This window comes from Musa acuminata, chromosome BXJ1-4 (genome assembly GCF_036884655.1).
Source record: "Musa acuminata AAA Group cultivar baxijiao chromosome BXJ1-4, Cavendish_Baxijiao_AAA, whole genome shotgun sequence".
NCBI lineage: Eukaryota > Viridiplantae > Streptophyta > Magnoliopsida > Zingiberales > Musaceae > Musa > Musa acuminata.
In genome coordinates this window covers 7,117,172-7,136,243 of record NC_088330.1, presented here as the reverse complement: position 1 = coordinate 7,136,243, position 19,072 = coordinate 7,117,172, and the positions used below count along the sequence as shown (strand labels likewise).

The 19,072-nt window shown below is 50.3% G+C and overlaps 1 protein-coding gene across 1 annotated transcript; it reads left to right on the top strand.

Annotated features, from left to right (window-relative positions):
* The first annotated feature begins 7,110 nt into the window (after nt 1-7,110).
* Nucleotides 7,111-8,624, top strand: LOC135644518 (ribonuclease 3-like). The gene is made up of 4 exons (XM_065162160.1): nt 7,111-7,269; nt 7,574-7,726; nt 7,829-8,021; nt 8,102-8,624. The coding sequence occupies exons 1-4, from the start codon at nt 7,171-7,173 to the stop codon at nt 8,380-8,382; spliced, it is 726 nt and encodes a 241-aa protein (XP_065018232.1). The 5' UTR covers nt 7,111-7,170; the 3' UTR covers nt 8,383-8,624.
* Nucleotides 8,625-19,072: the final 10,448 nt, after the last annotated feature.

The following is a 19,072-nucleotide window of genomic DNA, read 5'->3' as shown; positions in this document are numbered from 1 at the left end:
TCTCTGTGTGTGTGGATGATTTTGATGGTATAAACAATTCCAAGTGAGCCGACAGGATGAGCGACGAAAGCAGCATCGGCGGGCTTCCGGGTGGCGAGGGCCCTTTCTCAGATTTGCACTGTTCGTATCTCACTCGGCTCGGCTCGGCTCGGCTCGGCCTGGCTCTAGAGGGGGCGAGAAAGGGAATGTGGTTGACACAGCCGATGGTAAGCGAGGCGGAGCCGAGTGAGCACGAACGAGTAGAGAGAGAGGGGGGGGGGGGGGGGGGGAGAGGGACGGAGAGAAAGCGACTGCGGGGCCAACTTTCCGTCAAAAGATTCACCCACCAAAAGAGCTGGGACCCCAGGACAGCGGGTCATTACGGTAAGCCGGCGCGCCCAAACGAGAGGTTGGTAGCTCGGGAAGGAAGACAGTCGTCCCCAGAAGCACAGGCATGTGGACCGAAGCCGGGCTCTGTCGGCGATCCGTCTTCCCCGGGCCTCTCCGTCACGGCCACCTGTCGGCTTCCTAGTGGGCTGCGGCTCCAGCTTTACGTTCTCCTCACCTTTCCCTGGCCTTTTGTCCTCGTCCTCCATCTCATACGTAAGGGCTTTTCTGGAACAACACTTGTTCTTCTATGTAACCTGAGGGCATTCCTGAAACTTCAGCAGCTTCGGACGAATGGGCATCCTCTCCTCAAAACGCGGAACGAAGGAAAAGGAAGCAGCGGATGCCATGATTTAAGCGTGGAGTTGGGTGCAGTGTAGGGTGAAAGCCCAGCTTGCCGTGGCGTTGGAACCAGTACTTCACCACTGCCGAGTGCCAAGAGTACATTGTGTAATGGCCACCAGTTGGTCAAAGCAAGATTTCCATGGCGGCATCCGGCTCGAGACCAGGGATGGATTTACGGGATCCTCTTTGGGGCTTGTTAAAGCCAACGCCATCTCTCCCGTCCGGCGGATCAGGAGTGATTCTTATGATGAGATTTGGGTGCAGTCTAACGCTTATTACATTTATCGATCACTGCAACTAAATGGCGACCAATCGGTCAAACATAGATTTCCACAGTTCCTTTCTGGAATTCGGTAAGTTAAAGCGCGAGAAGACGAACAGATGACGGAGTGATCCGTGCAAAGCTTTATTCCTCTCCCTCCGTCGCTCGTCTTCGTAATTAAGCCGGTCATCGCAGCGAACTATATCCGGTCTAGGCTGGTCGACTCGACTTTCTCGTTCGGAGCTCAAATCTGAACCGAACCGTTAAGGATTAAAGTGACTCGAAAAAATGGTTCGATTTCATTAAAAGTAAGATAGTTTTAATCGGTCTAAAGACGATTAATCTGATTATGTTAATCAACTTATAATTTTAAATAATTTAACAACTATATTTTTAATCAATCCAATCTAATTGAACTATAATGTTGTTCGATTGGATCAACATGATAACACTTATAAAATTAGACCTACTTCATCCATAAACCTCGATATTTAGATTGATTTTATTAATCGATCAATTAAAGATTTAAGATTATATCTAATATGCCTTAAAGGTAAAAATATCATACTCGAAGATGATTTGAGAGTGAGTTTTATCCTTTTTAAAACATTTAAGCTCAAAAAACACTTTTAAGAGCAAAGAAGAGGACTTACGAGCTCTTAGTTTCTGTTAGAGCTAGTCCTAGAAAATTTACCAAAGGATAATTTTGACAACCCGACAAAGATAATAAAGCGGAAAGAATAAAAGCGACAAGAACACCATATTTACGTGGTTCGGTCAATTAACCTTAACCTACATCCACGAACGAAAGAAAAGCAAATCACTACTATAAAAGTGACTATTACAAATGCCTTAGGAAAATGTTCCTAGGCCATAAAACACCCGAAAATACTAAACAAGAAAAACCTCAACTATAAGCCCAAACTATTTAACTGAGTATGAACTTAAACCCAAAGCAAACACTTAGGTTTTTCTTGTGGTGCCACTTGTGGTGCACCTGACTTCAAAGCTCAATCCCTTATTTATAGTTCCAATAGGAGATAATAAGTCTGATTATCCCGATATGGGACTATGGGACTTGTCAAACTAACAAATCTCCACCTTGGCATGTCCCAACAAAACTTGCTCCACCTTCTTCATAAAAGCCCCAATGGGCAATCACCAATAATAAACACCAACCAAGTTCAAGCACTGCTTGAACTTGTAAACCGGAAGAGGCTTCGTAAGCATATCAGTAGGATTGTCCTTCGTATGACTTTTCTGAACAAGGACCTTTCTCTCAGCAATAGTATCCCATTTGCATCCAACAATTTTCTTATAAGAAGGCGGCTTAACAAGATCCCAAGTTCTATTCCGATGGAGAGATTCAATTTCTTCATTCATCGCGATCAACTACTTAATGGAATTATCACAAGAAACTGCATCTGAGTAGAAAGTAGGCTCACCAACTTCACTTGTTTCTTCTGCAACAGACAAAGCATATGCAACCAAATTTGCATATCTTTGTGGTGGTCGAATATCTCTCCGTGGTCTATCATTGGCTATGGAATATTACTCTTCCTCTGTATCATCTACGTCAGTAGACTCGGGACCATTTACTAGCATTCTTTGAGTAGAAGAGTTTGACTGAAAAGAATCAAACCTACCAATCTCAAGCTCCACCTACTTCTGTGCACTATCATTTGTACAACTAGTAGATTCCTCTTTAGAAAATAACATAGATAATTTTATCAAAAGTAACATGTCTACTGATTACAAATTTTGGGGATTTGGGATCAGAACACCATAATCTGTATCCTTTCACCCCAGAAGCATACCCAAGGAAAATATTTTTTTTAGCTCGAGGCTCTAATTTTTCTTTATTTATATGCATGTATGCTGGACACCTGAAAATTTTTAAATCAGAGTAATCAGCAGGAGTACCTGACCAAACTTCCTCCAGAGTTTTAAAGTTAAGTGCTGCAGACGGAGCGTGGTTGATAACGTAACATGCCATATTAATTGCCTCTGCCCAAAAGTCCTTTATCAACCTTGCATTTGAGATCATACACCTTGCTCTCTCCAAGAGTGTTCTGTTCATACGTTCGGCCACACTATTTTACTGAGGCGTAATCCTAACAATACGATGCCGAACGATTCCTTCATTTTTGTAAAATTCATTAAAGTCACCTTCACAAAATTTCATGCCATTATCTGTTCGAAGCCGCTTAATCTGTTTACCTGTTTACTTCTCAATCAAAGCCTTCCATTGTTTAAAGGTTAGAAAAAATCATTTTTATGCTTCAAAAAATAAACCCAAACTTTCCTGGAATAATCATCAATGAAAGTTAATATATACCTGGCACCAACCTTAGACTGAACATGAGCTGGACCCTAAAGGTCTGAATGAATATAGTCAAGAGTACCTTTTGTTTTGTGAACTGTCGGAGAATTGAAGCTGACTCTTTTCTGCTTTCTAAAAATGCAGTGTTCACAAAAATCCAATGGCCCAATACTCTGTCCACAAAGTAGACCTCTTTTGCTCAATATGCTCAAACTTTTTTCACTCATATGACCCAAACGCATATGCCATAATTTGGTGATATCAGAATCAGACAATAATGATGATGAGATTGCAACCGAGCTTGTGACAGTAGTTCCCTGCATAATATATAAGTTACTAGACCTACAAGCTTTCGTAACAACAAGAGCATTTCTAAAAACTTTCATAACTCCACCTTCAGCTGTGTATTTACACCCAAGGGCCTCTAGGGTGTCTAAAGAGATAAGATTCTTTTTTAAATCAGGAACATGTCTAACATTAGTGAGCGTCCTCACAATACCATCATGTATTTTAATTCGGATTGTTCCTCTACCAACAACATCACATGCTGTATTATTGCCCATCAAAACAATTCCACCATTACAAGATTCATATGTGGAAAATAAATCTCTATTAGGACACATGTGATAAAAACAACTAGAATCTAAAATTCATTCATTTTTAGACCTCGTCCTGTCATCAATAGCAGAGAAATTATTTCCAACATTCTCATCAGTTGCTACATTAGCTTCAGCGGATTCAATAGTTTTCTCAACAAATTTTTCCTTTTGCTTTAATTTATTTTTCAATTTAAAGCAATTAGATTTAATGTGCTCTTTTTTTTGACAATATCTGCACTCTAAATTTCTATGTCTGGATTTAGATCTAGATTTAGATCTACTACTGTCAAATTCTCTTTTATCTATTCTCCCCCTAACAACTAGACCATCAGCCTGATTCTCTCTCTCTACTTTCTCCAGTGTCTATCTGCTACTTAGATTTTAGTGCAGATTTAATTTTCTGATACGAAATTGTTTCTTTTCCATAAATCATAGTATCACGGAAATGCTTAAAAGATTGGGAAAGAGAACACAAAAGTAACAGAGCCTTATCCTCATCATTAATTTTTACATCTATATTCTTCGAAGCATATACAAACTCTACTTTAAGTAGAGATGATTCTCTACTATCCTCTTCATATACAAGACTTTAAGCTTGTCCTACATGCTCTTAGTCGTAGTCTCCGTAGCTACCTCCCGTAAAACCTCGTCAGAGAGATTTAGAATAATGCTGGATCGGACCTTCTTATTTACACCAGCAAGATCTTCCTTTAACGTACCATCTGGAATGTTCTCAGCTCCTTGTAATGCCAAATCAACTCCGTCTTGAACTAGAATGATCTCCATCTTAAGTTGCCACATGCCAAAGTTGATATTTCTGTCGAATTTCTCGATAACAATCTTTGTTATTGTCATCGTTTCCAAAAAATCCGAAACTAGGCTCTGATACCAGTTTATTAGAGCTAGCCCCAAAAAATTTACCAAAGGGTAATTTTGACAACCCGACAAAGACAATAAAGCGGAAAGAATAAAAGTGACAAGAACATCAGATTTACGTGATTCGGTCAATTAACCTTGACCTACATCCACGGATGAAAGATGAGCAAATCACTATTATAAAAGAGACTATTACAAATGCCTTAAGAAGTTGTTCATATGCCATAAAACACCCGAAAATACTAAATAAGAAAAATCTCAACTATAAGCCCAAACTATTTAACTGAGTATAAACTTAAACCCAAAGCAAACACTTAGGTTTTTCTTGTGATGCCACTTGTGGTGCATCTGACTTCAAAGTTCAGGCCCTTATTTATAGTTCCAATAGGAGATAATAAGCCTGATTATCTCGACGTGGGATTATAGGACTTACCAAACTAAGGGTAAAAATGATCGAACTTATGAGTTCTTGGTTCCCATACTCTTCAATCAATGTTCTACTTTCTTTCTCCTATGATGAAGGCCACTCCTAACTTGACTATTACATCTGGATAGCATGCGGTCTTCCCTAAATCATCCCCCGGCCATTTTGGGGTCTCATTGAAAACTATGAACATTGTTATCACTGGCCTGACCACAAAAAATTGTAGTCAGACAATAAACTATGATTTATGTATAGCCTAAACGAAGAATTGTTATTGGGTATCGGAACTGAGTTGTCGGGAGGTGCTCTACTCTTTTAACATGGTAAGATCATACGAAATAAAGGTTGATCATCTTTTGCACTATTATAAGCACTGCTCCCCTGCTAGTTGCCTCTTAGGCACCACTTAGTTTGACTATGCCGAACTGGAACTAAGGAGTGGAAAGCATCCCCCATGAAAGCACAATCGATAGAGGTTCCTCTTCTATGAAGTCTCGTTTTCATAGGAGATCAACTGGACAGTGAGAGCACACATACAAAAAGGTCGATAGCATGTGAATCTCTATTTGACTCACTCATCAATAAGACTCATAGGATTTTAGTCTCCTTGATAATATCTTAAGCATTGAAGGTGAATCATCAAAAAAATATCAACATTTTATTTGCTTTGCATGATCAGATGCACTTGAGAACATAACTCTTCTTTGCGACATCGATAGAGTCGGTGAAACACATGTCTATCGATAAGTTTGAAAATTTTTTTTATAAGTTTTGATGGGAGATATCTATTTACAGATTGGTTAGTACATATGAAAAAATATTATTGACATTCGAGTTAGTCCGATATAATTTAAATTTATAAACACAAGATATCTCTAAGATAAAAATACTAAGCTCCTGAAAAGATCATCTAAGATGTTATATACACGATGATCAATATCGAAAAAAATTTTTCGAGTTGATCCCTCCAACACCTAAATTAATAATCCAAGGTTGATGAGTCCAATTACGATAAAAAATATCTCATTGATTAGGTTAAAAATAAGTTTTTATATCCAATAACAAAGGAATAATATATTTTATATAATATTATTTGAGGAGTAATCTTTAATTATTTTTAATAACTTTAATTTAATTTGAGATAAATGTTCACGTACACAAATCGATGTGGATAATTTTTATCTTTTTCATTCTATCTTAATATTATAACATAAGTCGAATAATGATTGTTCGATAATATTTTTTAATTTTTAAAAATATTATAATATTATATAAAATTTAGATTATTATGCACGTGTCGACGTTATGCGCTACGGTTTAACGAAAATCTCTGTCAATTCCTTTTTTAAAATCACTCGTGGATTTTGAGGCAACGGGCCCACCTCTCCATCACTTCACCCGTGCAGACTTCAGCTGGAATTAAAAAAGGAGCCGTGTGAATCACGCACCCATTATTTTACGAGTTCTCTCCCTGCCCTGACGCTGACCACTCCACCGACGCCACGTTGGTGACTGCGTTTCCTGCATTCATTGCCATGAATCCAAAATATGTATGTCCCATTTGCATTTATCCCACCCTTGTTTTTTACGCACGTGGCCGACAATAGCAGTGCATGATTCCCCTATCGCTTATTCTTCTTCCTCGTGAAACATCCTCCTGTTATTTTCACGATAAATTGATCACCGGTGAGTCTTCCTCCACAGCCACTGCATCAAAACTCACCTCAACCTGTGACAGAAGAAACCACAACAACTCTCACACGACTACCCTAAAATGTGGTAGGGAAAAGGCCAGCAGGACGTAATTTGTTCATATATGTTTCCTGCCATGCTCTTGACTCATATGGATATTATAAATTATCATTATCCGCCTCGTTTGGGAGATGGATACATCTGCTTCTATAAATAGCAACCCAAAGTGCTCTTCTTCTCCATCATCACTTGACGATCCATTTAGGGAAATAAAGAAGAGGATATGGCGACTCGCGTTCCTTTAGCGTTCCTCTGCTTCATGCTCTTTGCCTCTCCCTTGCTTGCTGCTAAAACCTTCGATTTCTACTACCTAGTCCTGATGGTATAGTGCATCTCTCCCACATTATTTTCCTGTACCTAAGTACAAATTTCAGCTTGATCGGATGGTCCACCTATGGCTCTAATCCATCTATCAATCTCTAGCTCCCATGAAAACTCTGTCCAAGATGGCTCAGGGAAGCTAATACATAAGCTATGGATGATAACTTGCTTTACCTAATCATAAAAAACCAATCTAGATGGCGATGATGCATCTATATCTACGCTAACGTTCTCCTGTTGCAATTTTCTATCTCACTGGATAATGTTGATTCATCTAACGTTTGCCATCGATTGCCCGATCGCAGTGGCCGGGAGCGTATTGCGTACAGTCTGCTTGCTGTCGTCCAACAACGGGCCTGCCCAAGAACGATTTCTTCGTTAGGGGACTGTGGCCTTTCGACAGCACCACCGGGAAGCCCGTCACCAAGTGCAACAGTGATCCCTTCGACATCGACCAGGTGTATATAACTAGTTAGCTTCTCTCTTCTCCTATGTCCCAATAAGCCAAACAACATCACCAGCAGTTAACTTCGTCTGATACATATATATATGAATTGCAGCTATCGAGCTTGAACGACGACCTGAACTCGTACTGGGCTAACCTGAAGTGTCCGAGCAACAACGGCGTGGTGTACTGGAAGAAGTCGTGGAAGACTTACGGTGTCTGCTCTCCCATGAACGAGACCGAGTACTTCCAAGCGGCACTGGACCTCAGAGCGAAGGTTGATGTGCTCTCGCTCTTAGACAAGAAAGGTAACCTTGAAACACCAGACACATAACAACGGAGAACGACCGACCCAACCTTTCTTTCTTTCTCCTTGCTGATGAAGCAGGTATTAAGCCGTCGTTGTTGTACATACACGGTGCTTCCGACATCGAGAAAGCCATCGCGGAGGGGATTGGAGCAACGCCTGTGATAAGGTGCAGCAAGGGACTGCTGGGACTGTTCCAACTGTACGAGATCTACATATGCGTGGACAAGGATGGGAAGACGATCATCGAGTGCCCGGTGAAGCCGCGGTTCACGTGTTCCGAGGAGATTCTTTTCACCCCTTTCGATACCAACAAACTCCACAACGTGCCGCCGGCGGAACTCCCCGTCTCTGATGAATGATTAGAGCAAACGAGAGGAAGTGTTTGGGCTGGCCGCACTCGGTTCCTCCGAATAAAGGATCTGGCCTTTCCTTTTGCTTATGAGTTATGACCAGTCTCCTTCTACCTGCTTATATTGCTTTGGACGCCATCTTTTCTTTCTCCTCCTTCTCTGCTATGGCAAAGAGAAACTCAAGCAGTATGCATGGTGCTAGTAATTTCCGCTATTAATAATTAGAATGAAAAGATCTTTCTCCCTGCTTAGCTTAATATTTCAGATAAATTGTGATGGTGGTTGTTGGGGAACGAATGTGTCGTGGCTGATGAGTCAGCACGGCTTGGTCCACGAGTCGATGTCGAGAGCCTCCTGTCGGTAGAGCTGGTTGTCCGAGCCGACTAGAACCTCGAGTCAGGGGGTGGGTTGGTTGATGGCTCGCCACGGGACGCCGGTCCACGACTCCCGATGTTGGGTTTCCTTCCTGCAAAAATGGTCTTCGTCGGGTGATCCCCGACTTTGGCACCTCCGATGAGCAAGTCAGTTGTCTCCATTTTTTTCTCCCCTTTTTGGAGACCGTGATAGAGGTCTTTATATTATTGTGAGAAGGTCGGTCATACGTGGATTGACATGGTGGACATAGCACGACATTAGTACGGATTCTGGCTTGGTGTGCGGGCATTGTCGTATCGGGATTACCGGGACCAGGTGTGTCGAATAGTGTCTTGGGGGTACGAGTTCTGACGCAGCATGTGACATCAGCTGTGACGTGTCCATAGGGCAAAACATACCTTATCAGTGGTGATATGGATGATGCATGAATAACTTGATTCTGTTCAGATCCTATATGCATAATAAATCTGATATAGTCAAATGTTCAAACATTCCCTCGGGGTTGAATACAACTCGAACAATATGGGTTTTTTTTATCTTGATCAGAAGTGATCCACTTGTTACGGTAAGTAACTTTTTTAGTCGTGACCTCGGGGTCGACGCAGCTGGTTCAGGGCTCCGAATGGCTGGGATCAGACGCGGCTCCCCTTGGGATCTCGTGGCGGCCGCTGCAGGGGGTCTGGTTGGAAAGTTCCGCAACATCGAGTAGGGTCAGCTTCGGTCGAGTACCTGCACAAAGGTCGGGTCGGCGGTTCGGCCCGACCCCTCCAATGATCAAGTCAGTGATTGGGAGAGGAGTTTTTGGGTGAAGTCGTGCTTCTGTGTGCCTGCCTTGCTCGCTTGAAGCCCGAGGGTATTTATAGATAAGTTCGATGTTACCTGATGTGCCATCCTGCCAGGGCAGGGCCGTACACCCGATTGCGTCTGTCGTCGTCGTGGGTGTTGCGTGGGAGGCCGAGCTGCTGCAGGGTATGGCGAAGCTTGGCCGATGCCTTCCCCTCCCTCGTCCGGTCATGCGGGGTCAGACGAGGAGGTCGTCTAGGTACGGTGAGCGAGGGTGCACATTACGTTGGTGTTAATGCTCGCCCCCTGAGGCAGTGTGCCGTCCAGGGGTGGCTGACGTCGGGGTGTATTACGTCAAATCGGGTGTGTTACGTCCAATTTGTTTTTACCCCTATCATATTCCCCCCCTGAAAGGAGCTATGCGTCGGTTTTTGCATGTAGGGGGTCCGATGCATGGCTGCTGCCATCTGGTGGGTTGGCCACGCGGATCCGAGGGGCTCGACGTCGGTGGGTTGGTCGGGCAGAGTTGAACTCGGGGGTCATGGAGCCGATGGTGTGATCTCGGGCGACGTGTAGCCGAGGGCCGAGGAGCACGACGCAGGCGGGTTACCAGTCTCGGGCGGCATGCGGCCGAGGGCCGAGGAGCACGACACAGGCGGGTTACCGCGTAGGTGTGGTCTCGGGCTGCGTGTAGCCGAGGGCCGAGGAGCACGACGTAGGCGGGTTACCGCGCAAGTGTGGTCTCGGGCGGCGTGCAGTCGAGGGCCGAGAAGCACGACGCAGGCGGGTTACTGGTCTCGGGCGGTATGCAGCCGAGGGCCGAGGAGCACGACGCAGGCGGGTTACCGCGCAGGTGTGGTCTCGGGCGGCGTGTAGCCGAAGGCTTAGGAGCACGACGCAGGCGGGTTACCGCGCAAGTGTGGTCTCGGGCGGCATGCAGCCGAGGGCCGAGGAGCACGACGCAGGCGGGTTACCGCGCAGGTGTGGTCTCGGGCGGCGTGCAGCCGAGGGCCGAGGAGCACGACGCAGGCGGGTAACCGCGCAGGTGTGGTCTCAGGCGACGTGCAGCCGAGGGCCGAGGAGCACGACGCAGGCGGGTTACGCGCACGTGTGGCCTCGGGCGACGTGCAGCTGAGGGCCGAGAAGCACGACGTAGGCAGGTTACCGCGCACGTGTGGCCTCGGGCGGCGTTCCCTTCAGTTCGACGGCGACGGGGATCAAAGAAATAGCGCATTTAATTTCTCTCCTAAGGGGGAGTTGATTGCTTCCGTCGCACGTCTTAGGGCGCCGGACTCGAGGCGTCCGGATGCTGCCATTTTGGCAGGGTCGCCACGTCAGGCCTTCATTAAGGCGGAGCACCTTTGGGTATTTTCCGATACGACGCGACGGTTGCGCGCGCGTGCGAGTGGGCTGCCGCCCACTCTCGGGAGGCGAAGGGGCGCTGGTTCCGGCGGGACGTCCCCTTTAAATAGCGGGCGCCTGGCTTCACCTCCATCTTTCACTGTTGGGTTTTTTTCCTTCCGGTCTCGCCGTCTTTCTTCCAGTCATCCTCCTCGCCTCCAGCGTCACTCTCCTCTCCCGTAGCACCTTCCCCAGTTAAGGTCAGTTAGGATGGTGTCCTCTCCCTCCTCCTCTTCTATCCATTCCCCCAGAGTTAGGGAGGGAAGTCCTGTTCCGCCCCTTGTCGAGTCATCTGACGGGGAGGTGGCGCAGGCTCTTGAGGCCTTGATGTGGCCGCATGATCAGGACTCCTCTGTGAGTGAGTCGTCACTGGTCGGACTCCGGGAGCGCTATGGTATCCCGGGGGACTACGTTCTTGGTGCGCCTGAACCGGGACAACGGGCGTACGACCCGGTCCCGAAAGGCTTCGCCTTAACCCTAGACGCCCTTGAGGCGGGTTTGCGCCTCCCCCTGCACCCCCTCATTGTGTCCTGTTTGTCTTTCTGGCGGATTTCGCCATCCCAAGTGGCGCCGAACTCCTGGCATTACTTGGTGGTATTTTTGGGGGAATGCCACTATGCCAATATCGCCCCCACCCTCCACCTTTTTCTTTCTTGTTATCGCCTCACCAAGGGTTCGGGGGGTTATTTTTTTGTCTGCCCGGAAGGGCTTCCGAGTTGGAGGTGCCCCCTCTAATAATAAAGGGTGGAAGAGGAGGTTCTTTTACGTCAGCCGCGCACAGGACTGGGGTTTTGGAGTTCGTTAGTCTGCGAGGGCGATCGACAATACCACCCCATGTTTGGGCGAAGTAGAGAGCCTCGACCTGGGGAGGCTCAGGGAGATTCTCCCCAGGTCCCAGGCCCTCCGGAACATGACCGAGGAGTGGTTGGTCGAGGCAGAAATGGTGAACCTCCGGTCTCTCCTTAGAAACGACGCGCCGCAAGCTCCTCCTTCAGCACCCCCGGCCGACCCGCAAGCTCCTCCCCTAGCGTTGCTGACCGACCCACAGCCTGGCACGAAGGATGCGCCTCTGGAGGTTGAGGCCGGGCGCCCTCGGAAGAAGGCGAAGGCGACGCCCTCAAAGGGGGCTAAGGAAGGCCCCCGCCGGGGCGAGGCTGGGCCCAGTCGGCGTGCGGCTGGGAAGGATCCACGGCCGACCTCCGTGCATGACTTGTGCCGACTACCAGCCGGGGATGGGGAGCCGTTCCTGACGCGACTGGTAGGGGAGGCTCCACTCGGGAGGCCCAGCAACCCCCTAGTCGCCCGCTGGGGCGGTTTGTCCCGGGGGGACAGAGTGTGGGCCGGAGGGGACCCCACCGCGACGTTCCTTCGAGGCGCGCTTCATCCCAACATGGCTCGGGATTTATATGTCCTGCCCTTTGAGGCGTTGCTTAACAAGTCCACCCAATCTTTGATCTGGGTAAGTACTTTCCTTCTTGCTTTGGCTAGTCTTGTTTGCCTAACGCCACCCCCTTTTTAACCCGTCCTTTCCTACCGCAGATCTTTCATTATGCGACGGCCCTGATGGACAGGGTGCGTGACGCCAGGCGGATCATCGGGGGCCTCATCAACCGCAATGCCGAGCTCCACCGCCAGGTGGAGGAGGTTCGCGCTGGGGCTGGTCCAGAGGCCGTGGCAGCCGCCGAGAGGCGCCCGGCTGAGTCTGAGGCGGAGGCGGCTCGCCTCTTGTCGGAGCTCGAGGCCTCGAAAAATGCGAACGAGGAGCTCCAAAAGACAATAAGGTTGGAGCGGGTCGAGCTCCGACTGTTGAAGTCGGAGGCGAGTGCCCTCAGCAAGAAGCTGGAGGGGGCGAAGGCCGAAGCGAGAGCAGCCTCGGAAGCATTGGCAGAGGAGGCCTGACTTCGACCCGCGAAAAACAAGGAGCTCCTCGAGGCATACAAGAAATCGGAGGGGTTCGAGCTTGGGCTGACGCGGACTGGGCGGGTATCCTTCGAATATGGATACCGAATCGCTACTTCCCGTTTCCGTGCTCGTCACCCTGGTCTCGAGGTGGAGGATAACCCCTTCGCTCCTCACCCCGAGGACCAAGGGGTAGACATGCCCGAGGAGGTCCCCTTCGACGATCGCCTGGAGGAGCCCCAACAATGAAGAAGGGTCCTGTATTTTGTTTTGCTAGTCGGTTTTTGTAAGTCGGGTCCTGTAAGTTGGCTTGCTTTCTTCAATAAAAGGAAAAACTTTTCTCCTTTCGTCTTATTGTCTCCTTCTTCTTTTCCTAGGCAAAAAGCTTCTTCCTTCGGAAAGAAGTTCTTCTTCTCTAAACGAAAAAGGTTTCTTTGTTTCATACGAAAAACTTCTTAAGGTTCCCGACGTTCCAGGTTCTCGGCAAGGGAGAACCGTCCATTGTCGTGAGCCGGTAAGTACCCGGTCGGACTACCTCGACGACCCGATAAGGTCCTTCCCATTTGGGGGCTAGCTTCCCCCTGGCTCCGGTCAGGTCACTGACCTCGGCCTTTCGGAGGACCAGGTCGCCTAACTTAATCGGTCGGGGTCGTACCTTCCTGTATAGACCCTTGCGACGGCTCTCTTATAAGAGAGGGCCTTCAGGTATACGTCAGCGCGCCGCTACTCGAGTATGTCGAGGCTGGCTCGAAGTCCCTCGTTCGAGACTTCCTCATCGTAGCTCCTCGTCCGAAGGGTGGAGATAGCCACCACGGGTGGTAGGACAGCTTCGGTTCCGAACGTCGGGCTGTACAGGGACTCTCTGGTTGCGGTCTTGGGAGTGGTGCGTAGTGATAATAGGACGCTAGGGAGTTCGTCGGTCCAGGCCGATCGGGCTGCGGACACCCTTCTTTTGAGTCCGTCCAAGATGGACCGATTGGTTACCTCTGCCAACCCGTTCATCTGAGGATGGGCCACTGAGCTGAACCTTAGCTGGATGCCATAACTGGCACAGAACTCCCGGAACCTCCTACCGACGAACTGAGGTCCGTTATCCGTAATGATGGTTTTGGGCAACCCGAACCGAGTCACCAGGTTTCTCCACACGAACTTCTCCATTTGTTGCTCTGTGATTGTCGCCAACGGCTCGGCCTCGACCCACTTCGTGAAATAATCCACTCTCACGATGATGTACTTTCGCTGCCCCGAAGCTGGTGGGAAAGGTCCGAGCAGGTCCAACCCCCACTGTGCGAACGGCCATGCGCACGCGATGGGGCTAAGTGGGACCGCGGGCTATCGGGGTGCGCGAGCATGTTCTTGGCACGAACCGCACTGCTGCGCGTAAGCTTTCGCGTCTCGGCACATGGTCGACCAGTAGTAACCTTGGCGAAGTATTTTGTGTGCCAAAGTTCGCCCGCCGCTGTGTTCTCCGCAGACTCCCTCGTGGATCTCGGTCAGGACCGTCTGGGCCTCATCGGGCTTCAAGCATCGTAGGAGGGGGTAGGTGAAGGACCGCCTATAAAGCTGGCCACTCTCTTCAATGTACCACGCGTGTGTACGACGCAGACGCCGAGCCGCAACTTCGTCGTGGGGAAGGGTCACATCCCGCTTGAAGCGTAGCAGCTCCTGCACCCATGTGATCGGCGCACTGCCGGGGGCTGTAGTCGCTACTTCGATGGCGCGGGCAGGAAGCTCCTCGACCTCCGGCCGTGCTTCGTAGGTCGGCTTCGACGCCAGTTTAGCCAACGCATCGGCCCGCTCGTTCTCCTCCCTTGGAACATTGGACAATGTGAAATAAGGGAACTTAGCAGTCAGGTCCCTTACCCGTGCCAGGTATTTCGCCATGGTTGGGTCTCAATCCTCGTATCCACCGCTGAGCTGCTCGGCCACAAGCTGCGAGTCAGTGAGGACGTGTATAGCAGCCACCTGCATCTCGAGGGCCAACCTGAGTCTTGCTAGGAGCGCCACGTATTCCGCTTCGTTGTTAGTGGCTTTAAACCCGAAGCGGAGGGAGCGCTCGAACGAACGGCCGTCGGGGGCAAGCAGAACTAGTCCCGCCCCGGCACCCTTTGAGTTGGCCGAGCCGTCCACGTGTAGGATCCAAGCCTCGGGAGGTTGCTTGAGATCCCCGTCTGCCACCTGAGTTAGCTCCGTGATGAAGTCGGCTACCGCATGGGCCTTGATGGCGGTCCTGGGCACGTATCTTATATCATGTTCACCGAGCTCCACTGCCCATTTGAGGAGCCGTCATGCAACATCAAATTTAGATAAAACCTGCCGAAGGGGTTGGTCGGTGATGACCTCCACCGGGTGGGCCTAGAAGTAGGGGCGCAACTTCCGAGCTGACAGCATCAGGGCGAGCACGAGTTTCTCTATCGGCGGGTAACGCCCCTCGGGTCCGCTCAGGATGTGGCTGACGTAGTAGATCGGATGTTGTTCGCCAAAGCTTTCTTTGATCAAGACGGAACTGACTACATGGGGGGAGGCCGCTAGGTAGAGGCCCAGCTTTTCCTCGGGAGAAACAGAGGCGAGTCGGGGGAGGTTGGCCAGGTGCTATTTCGTTTGTTAGAAAGCTTCCTCGCACTCCGTCGTCCACTGGAAGCTTTTCGGGTTTTTGAGTGCCCTGAAGAAGGGGAGGCAGCGATCGCCTGACCGGGCGAGAAAGCGATAAATGGCAACAAGCCTTCCGTTAATTCGCTGCAGGTCTTTGATCGTCCGGGGTGACTGCATGTCGATGATTGCCTAGACCTTCTCCGGGTTGGCGTCAATCCCTCTTTCGTGTATGATGAACCCGAGGAATTTCCCGGAGGTGACACCGAAGGCGCATTTTATGGGGTTAAGTCGCATACCGAACTTGCGTAGCATGGCGAACGCCTTGGTCAGGTCGGCAATGTGTGCTCTGCCCTCTTGGCTTTTCATGATCATGTCGTCCACGTAAACTTCCATTTTCCTCCCGATCTGATGGGCGAACATCTTGTTCACCGTTCTCTGATATGTGGCCCCGGCGTTCTTCAATCCGAACGGCATGACCTTATAGAAGTACACCCCTTGACCGGTGAGGAAGGTCATATGCTCTCTGTCTTCGTGTGTCATCCTGATCTGGTTGTATCCCGAATAGGCGTCCATGAAAGAGAGGCGTGCGTGTCCGGCCGTCACGTCGACCAGCTGGTTGATCCTCGGGAGGGGGTAGCAGTCTTTCGGGCATGCATTGTTGAGACTAGTGTAGTCAACGCACATCCTCCAACTTCCATTGTGTTTTTTCACAAGGACTACATTGAACAGCCATTGAGGATACCTGGCTTCTTCTATGAAGCCTGCCGCTAAGAGACGGGTCACCTCTTCTCGTATGGCACGTTGCCGGTCAGGAGCTTGCCGCCTGGGTCTTTGTTTCACCGGGCGAGCGTCAGGTGGGATGTTGAGGTGGTGCTGTGCAACTCCTGGATCGACGCCCATCATGTCAGATGGGGACAAGGCGAAGACGTCGGCATTTTCTCGCAGGAGGCCGACGAGCTGCTCTCGTTCCTGTTCGGGTAGTTCCGAACCAACTTTGACCGTCCGGTCAGGCCGGGCTTCTTGTAATGGTATATCCACGGTGGACCCCCTCGGCTCGGGATGAGGGGCCGGCTTTTTTGTTTCCCGCGAATCTTCCAGCGGCGGCTCGATCCTGGTCCTCTTGTGTAGTGAAACGGCGGTCAGGTAGCACCGCCTGGACTCTCGGGGCTTCCCGTAACTTCTCCGACCCCAGCGTGAGTCGGGAACTTGATGGTTTGGTAGTAGGTCGAGACGACGGCTCTGACCTTGTTGAGGGTCGACCGTCCGAGTATGGCATTGTAAGCAGTGGGAAGGTCGACCACCAAAAAGGTGGTCATTACCGTCTTCGACCTCGGCGGGACCCCTAGGGTTAAGGGCAGACTAATAGCCCCCAGAGGTGATATCGAATCTCCTGTGAATCCGATGAGCGCTGAACTCATTGGCCTCATATTCTCCCTGGCCAAGCCGAGCTTCTGGAAGGCGTCGAAGTAGAGTATATCGGCCGAGTTTCCAGTGTCGACCATGATCCTTCTTACCTGCGCGTTGGCCACCCTAGCCGATATCACAAGGCCGTCGTCGTGTTCGGGTTGCTCGGATACCCCGGTCAGGAAGGTGATTTCGGGCTTGGGCCTGTGTCCAGAGGTTACGTCTGGAGCAGCTCGGCCGTACGCCTTTCTTCCCGACATTGAGCCCCCCCCGATGCGGGGCTGCCAGCGATTACGTCGATGTGTCTCTCGACGGGGCCCTCCGGGCGAGGTGATAGCTCTTTGTCCGGCAGAAGGTAGTGGCCGAGATGCCCTCGGCGGATGAGCTCCTCGATTTGCCTTTTTAGCTCACGGCACTGTTTAGTGTCGTGCCCTTGTTGCCGATGGAAGCGGCAGTATTTTGAACGGTCCGCGAGCTCTCGCGGGTTCCTCATTGGGTGGGGCTCCTTGACTAGTCCCTTCCCCTTCTCATGGAAAAATATTTCCGTTCGTGACGAATTCAAGGCGGGGAGAGGAGGCCTTGGGTCGGATCTGTCTAACTTACGATGGGACGTGGTGGGTTGTTGCTGTCGGGGGGGGCTCCGACTTGACTTTTTTGTGCTCCTCCCGCTTCCCAGTCATCCATGTCTCCGCGACGATGAACTGGCCAGCACGCTGAAGCATTTCGGGGACCGCGGCGAGGGGTCGTTCCACGAGAGACAAGAAGAACCTGGAAGGCCGTAGGCCTGTCATAAATACCTGCATCAATAGAGAGGGGTGAGCATCCGACAGCCCGCGAATTTGCGTCGTAAAGCGGTTCACAAAATGGGAGAGGGGCTCGTCCTCCATTTGGTTGAGTCTGAGGAGTAATGCCATGGACGGTTTTGGTCAAGCGTAAGCCAGGAAGTTAAGCTCGAAATCTTTGGCGAGTTGGTCGAAGGAGGCGACGGTTCCAGCCTTCAAACTGCTATACCACGCGCGGGCTGGCCCCCGCAGGGTTGCTGGGAATGCCCTGCACATCAAGGCGTCGGAAGTCCCGTATAGCGCCATCTGGGCACGAAAAGCGGCCACGTGGTCCGCTGGGTCAGCGGCACCGTCATACGCGTCCAGCGAGGGGAGGCGGAAGTGTGACGGGATTGCCTGATCTTGGATCTCGGGGGTGAACAGGGATCTTTGCTGTCCGTCTACCCCGAGCTCTCCTTTCGACTTACGGACTTCCTGTTGTACTTCGTCAAGTCTTTGACTGACGAGGCGCAACTGAGCTCGTAGGGCACTTGTAGAGTCGGCAGACGGAGCCTCGTGCTCGGGGCGGCTCGCCGTATCTTCTGCTTCTCGGCTCCCGGGCCGAGTTATCGGGTTTCGAGGCGAGCCAGGGAGCTCGAGAAGCGGTACGTGAGTCTGGATGAGGGTCTCCTGCTGCTGCGAAGACCGGGTCGCATGCGGAGGAGCTCGTTGGGAGACGATCGGGATGATAGTCTGGACCATGCTCGTCAGAGCCCAGACTTGATGAGCGAGGTCGTGAAAGGCCTCGGGTGACACCGGCGGTGGGCCGGCGGGTGCGCTGTCGGGAGGCGACAAGCCTGGATTATTGAACAGTTGCCAGTAACGTTCCAACGCCGCTGCGGGGTGTTCGTCACGGGATTCCTAATGCGGGGGGTGTCCCCCTGGGGTGGGGAGCCCAGCAGCCGAGGGCTCACCAAAGTGGATTCGCTGATCGCTTGACATTCGGACGACCCTCCTTCTAGCGCCAATCTGTTACGGTAAGTAACTTTTTTAGCCGTGACCTCGGGGTCGACGCGGTTGGTTCAGGGCTCCGAATGGCTAGGATTAGACGTGGCTCCCCTTGGGATCTCGTGGCGGCCGCTGCAGGGGGTCTGGCTGGAAAGTTCCGCGACGCCGAGTAGGGTCAGCTTCAGTCGAGTACCTGCACAAAGGTCGGGTCGGCAGTTCGGCCCGACCCCTCCGATGATTAAGTCAGTGATTGGGAGAGGAGTTTTTGGGTGAAGTCGTGCTTCTGTGTGCCTGCTTGGCTCGCTTGAAGCCCTAGGGTATTTATAGGTAAGTTTGATGTTACCTGATGCGCCATCCTGCCGGGGCAGGGCCGTACACCCGATTACGTCTGTCGTCATCATGGGCGTTGCGTGGGAGGCCGAGCCGCCGCAGGGTATGGCGAACCTTAGCCGACGCCTTCCCCTGCCTCGTCCGGT

Coding starts and splice junctions, on each gene's coding strand:
- LOC135644518 (XM_065162160.1), top strand. CDS start 7,171: ATGGCGACTCGCGTTCCTTTAGCGTTCCTCTGCTTCATGCTCTTTGCC. Junction 7,727..7,828: donor ATCCCTTCGACATCGACCAG/GTGTATATAACT, acceptor TATGAATTGCAG/CTATCGAGCTTGAACGACGA. Junction 8,022..8,101: donor CTCGCTCTTAGACAAGAAAG/GTAACCTTGAAA, acceptor CTGATGAAGCAG/GTATTAAGCCGTCGTTGTTG.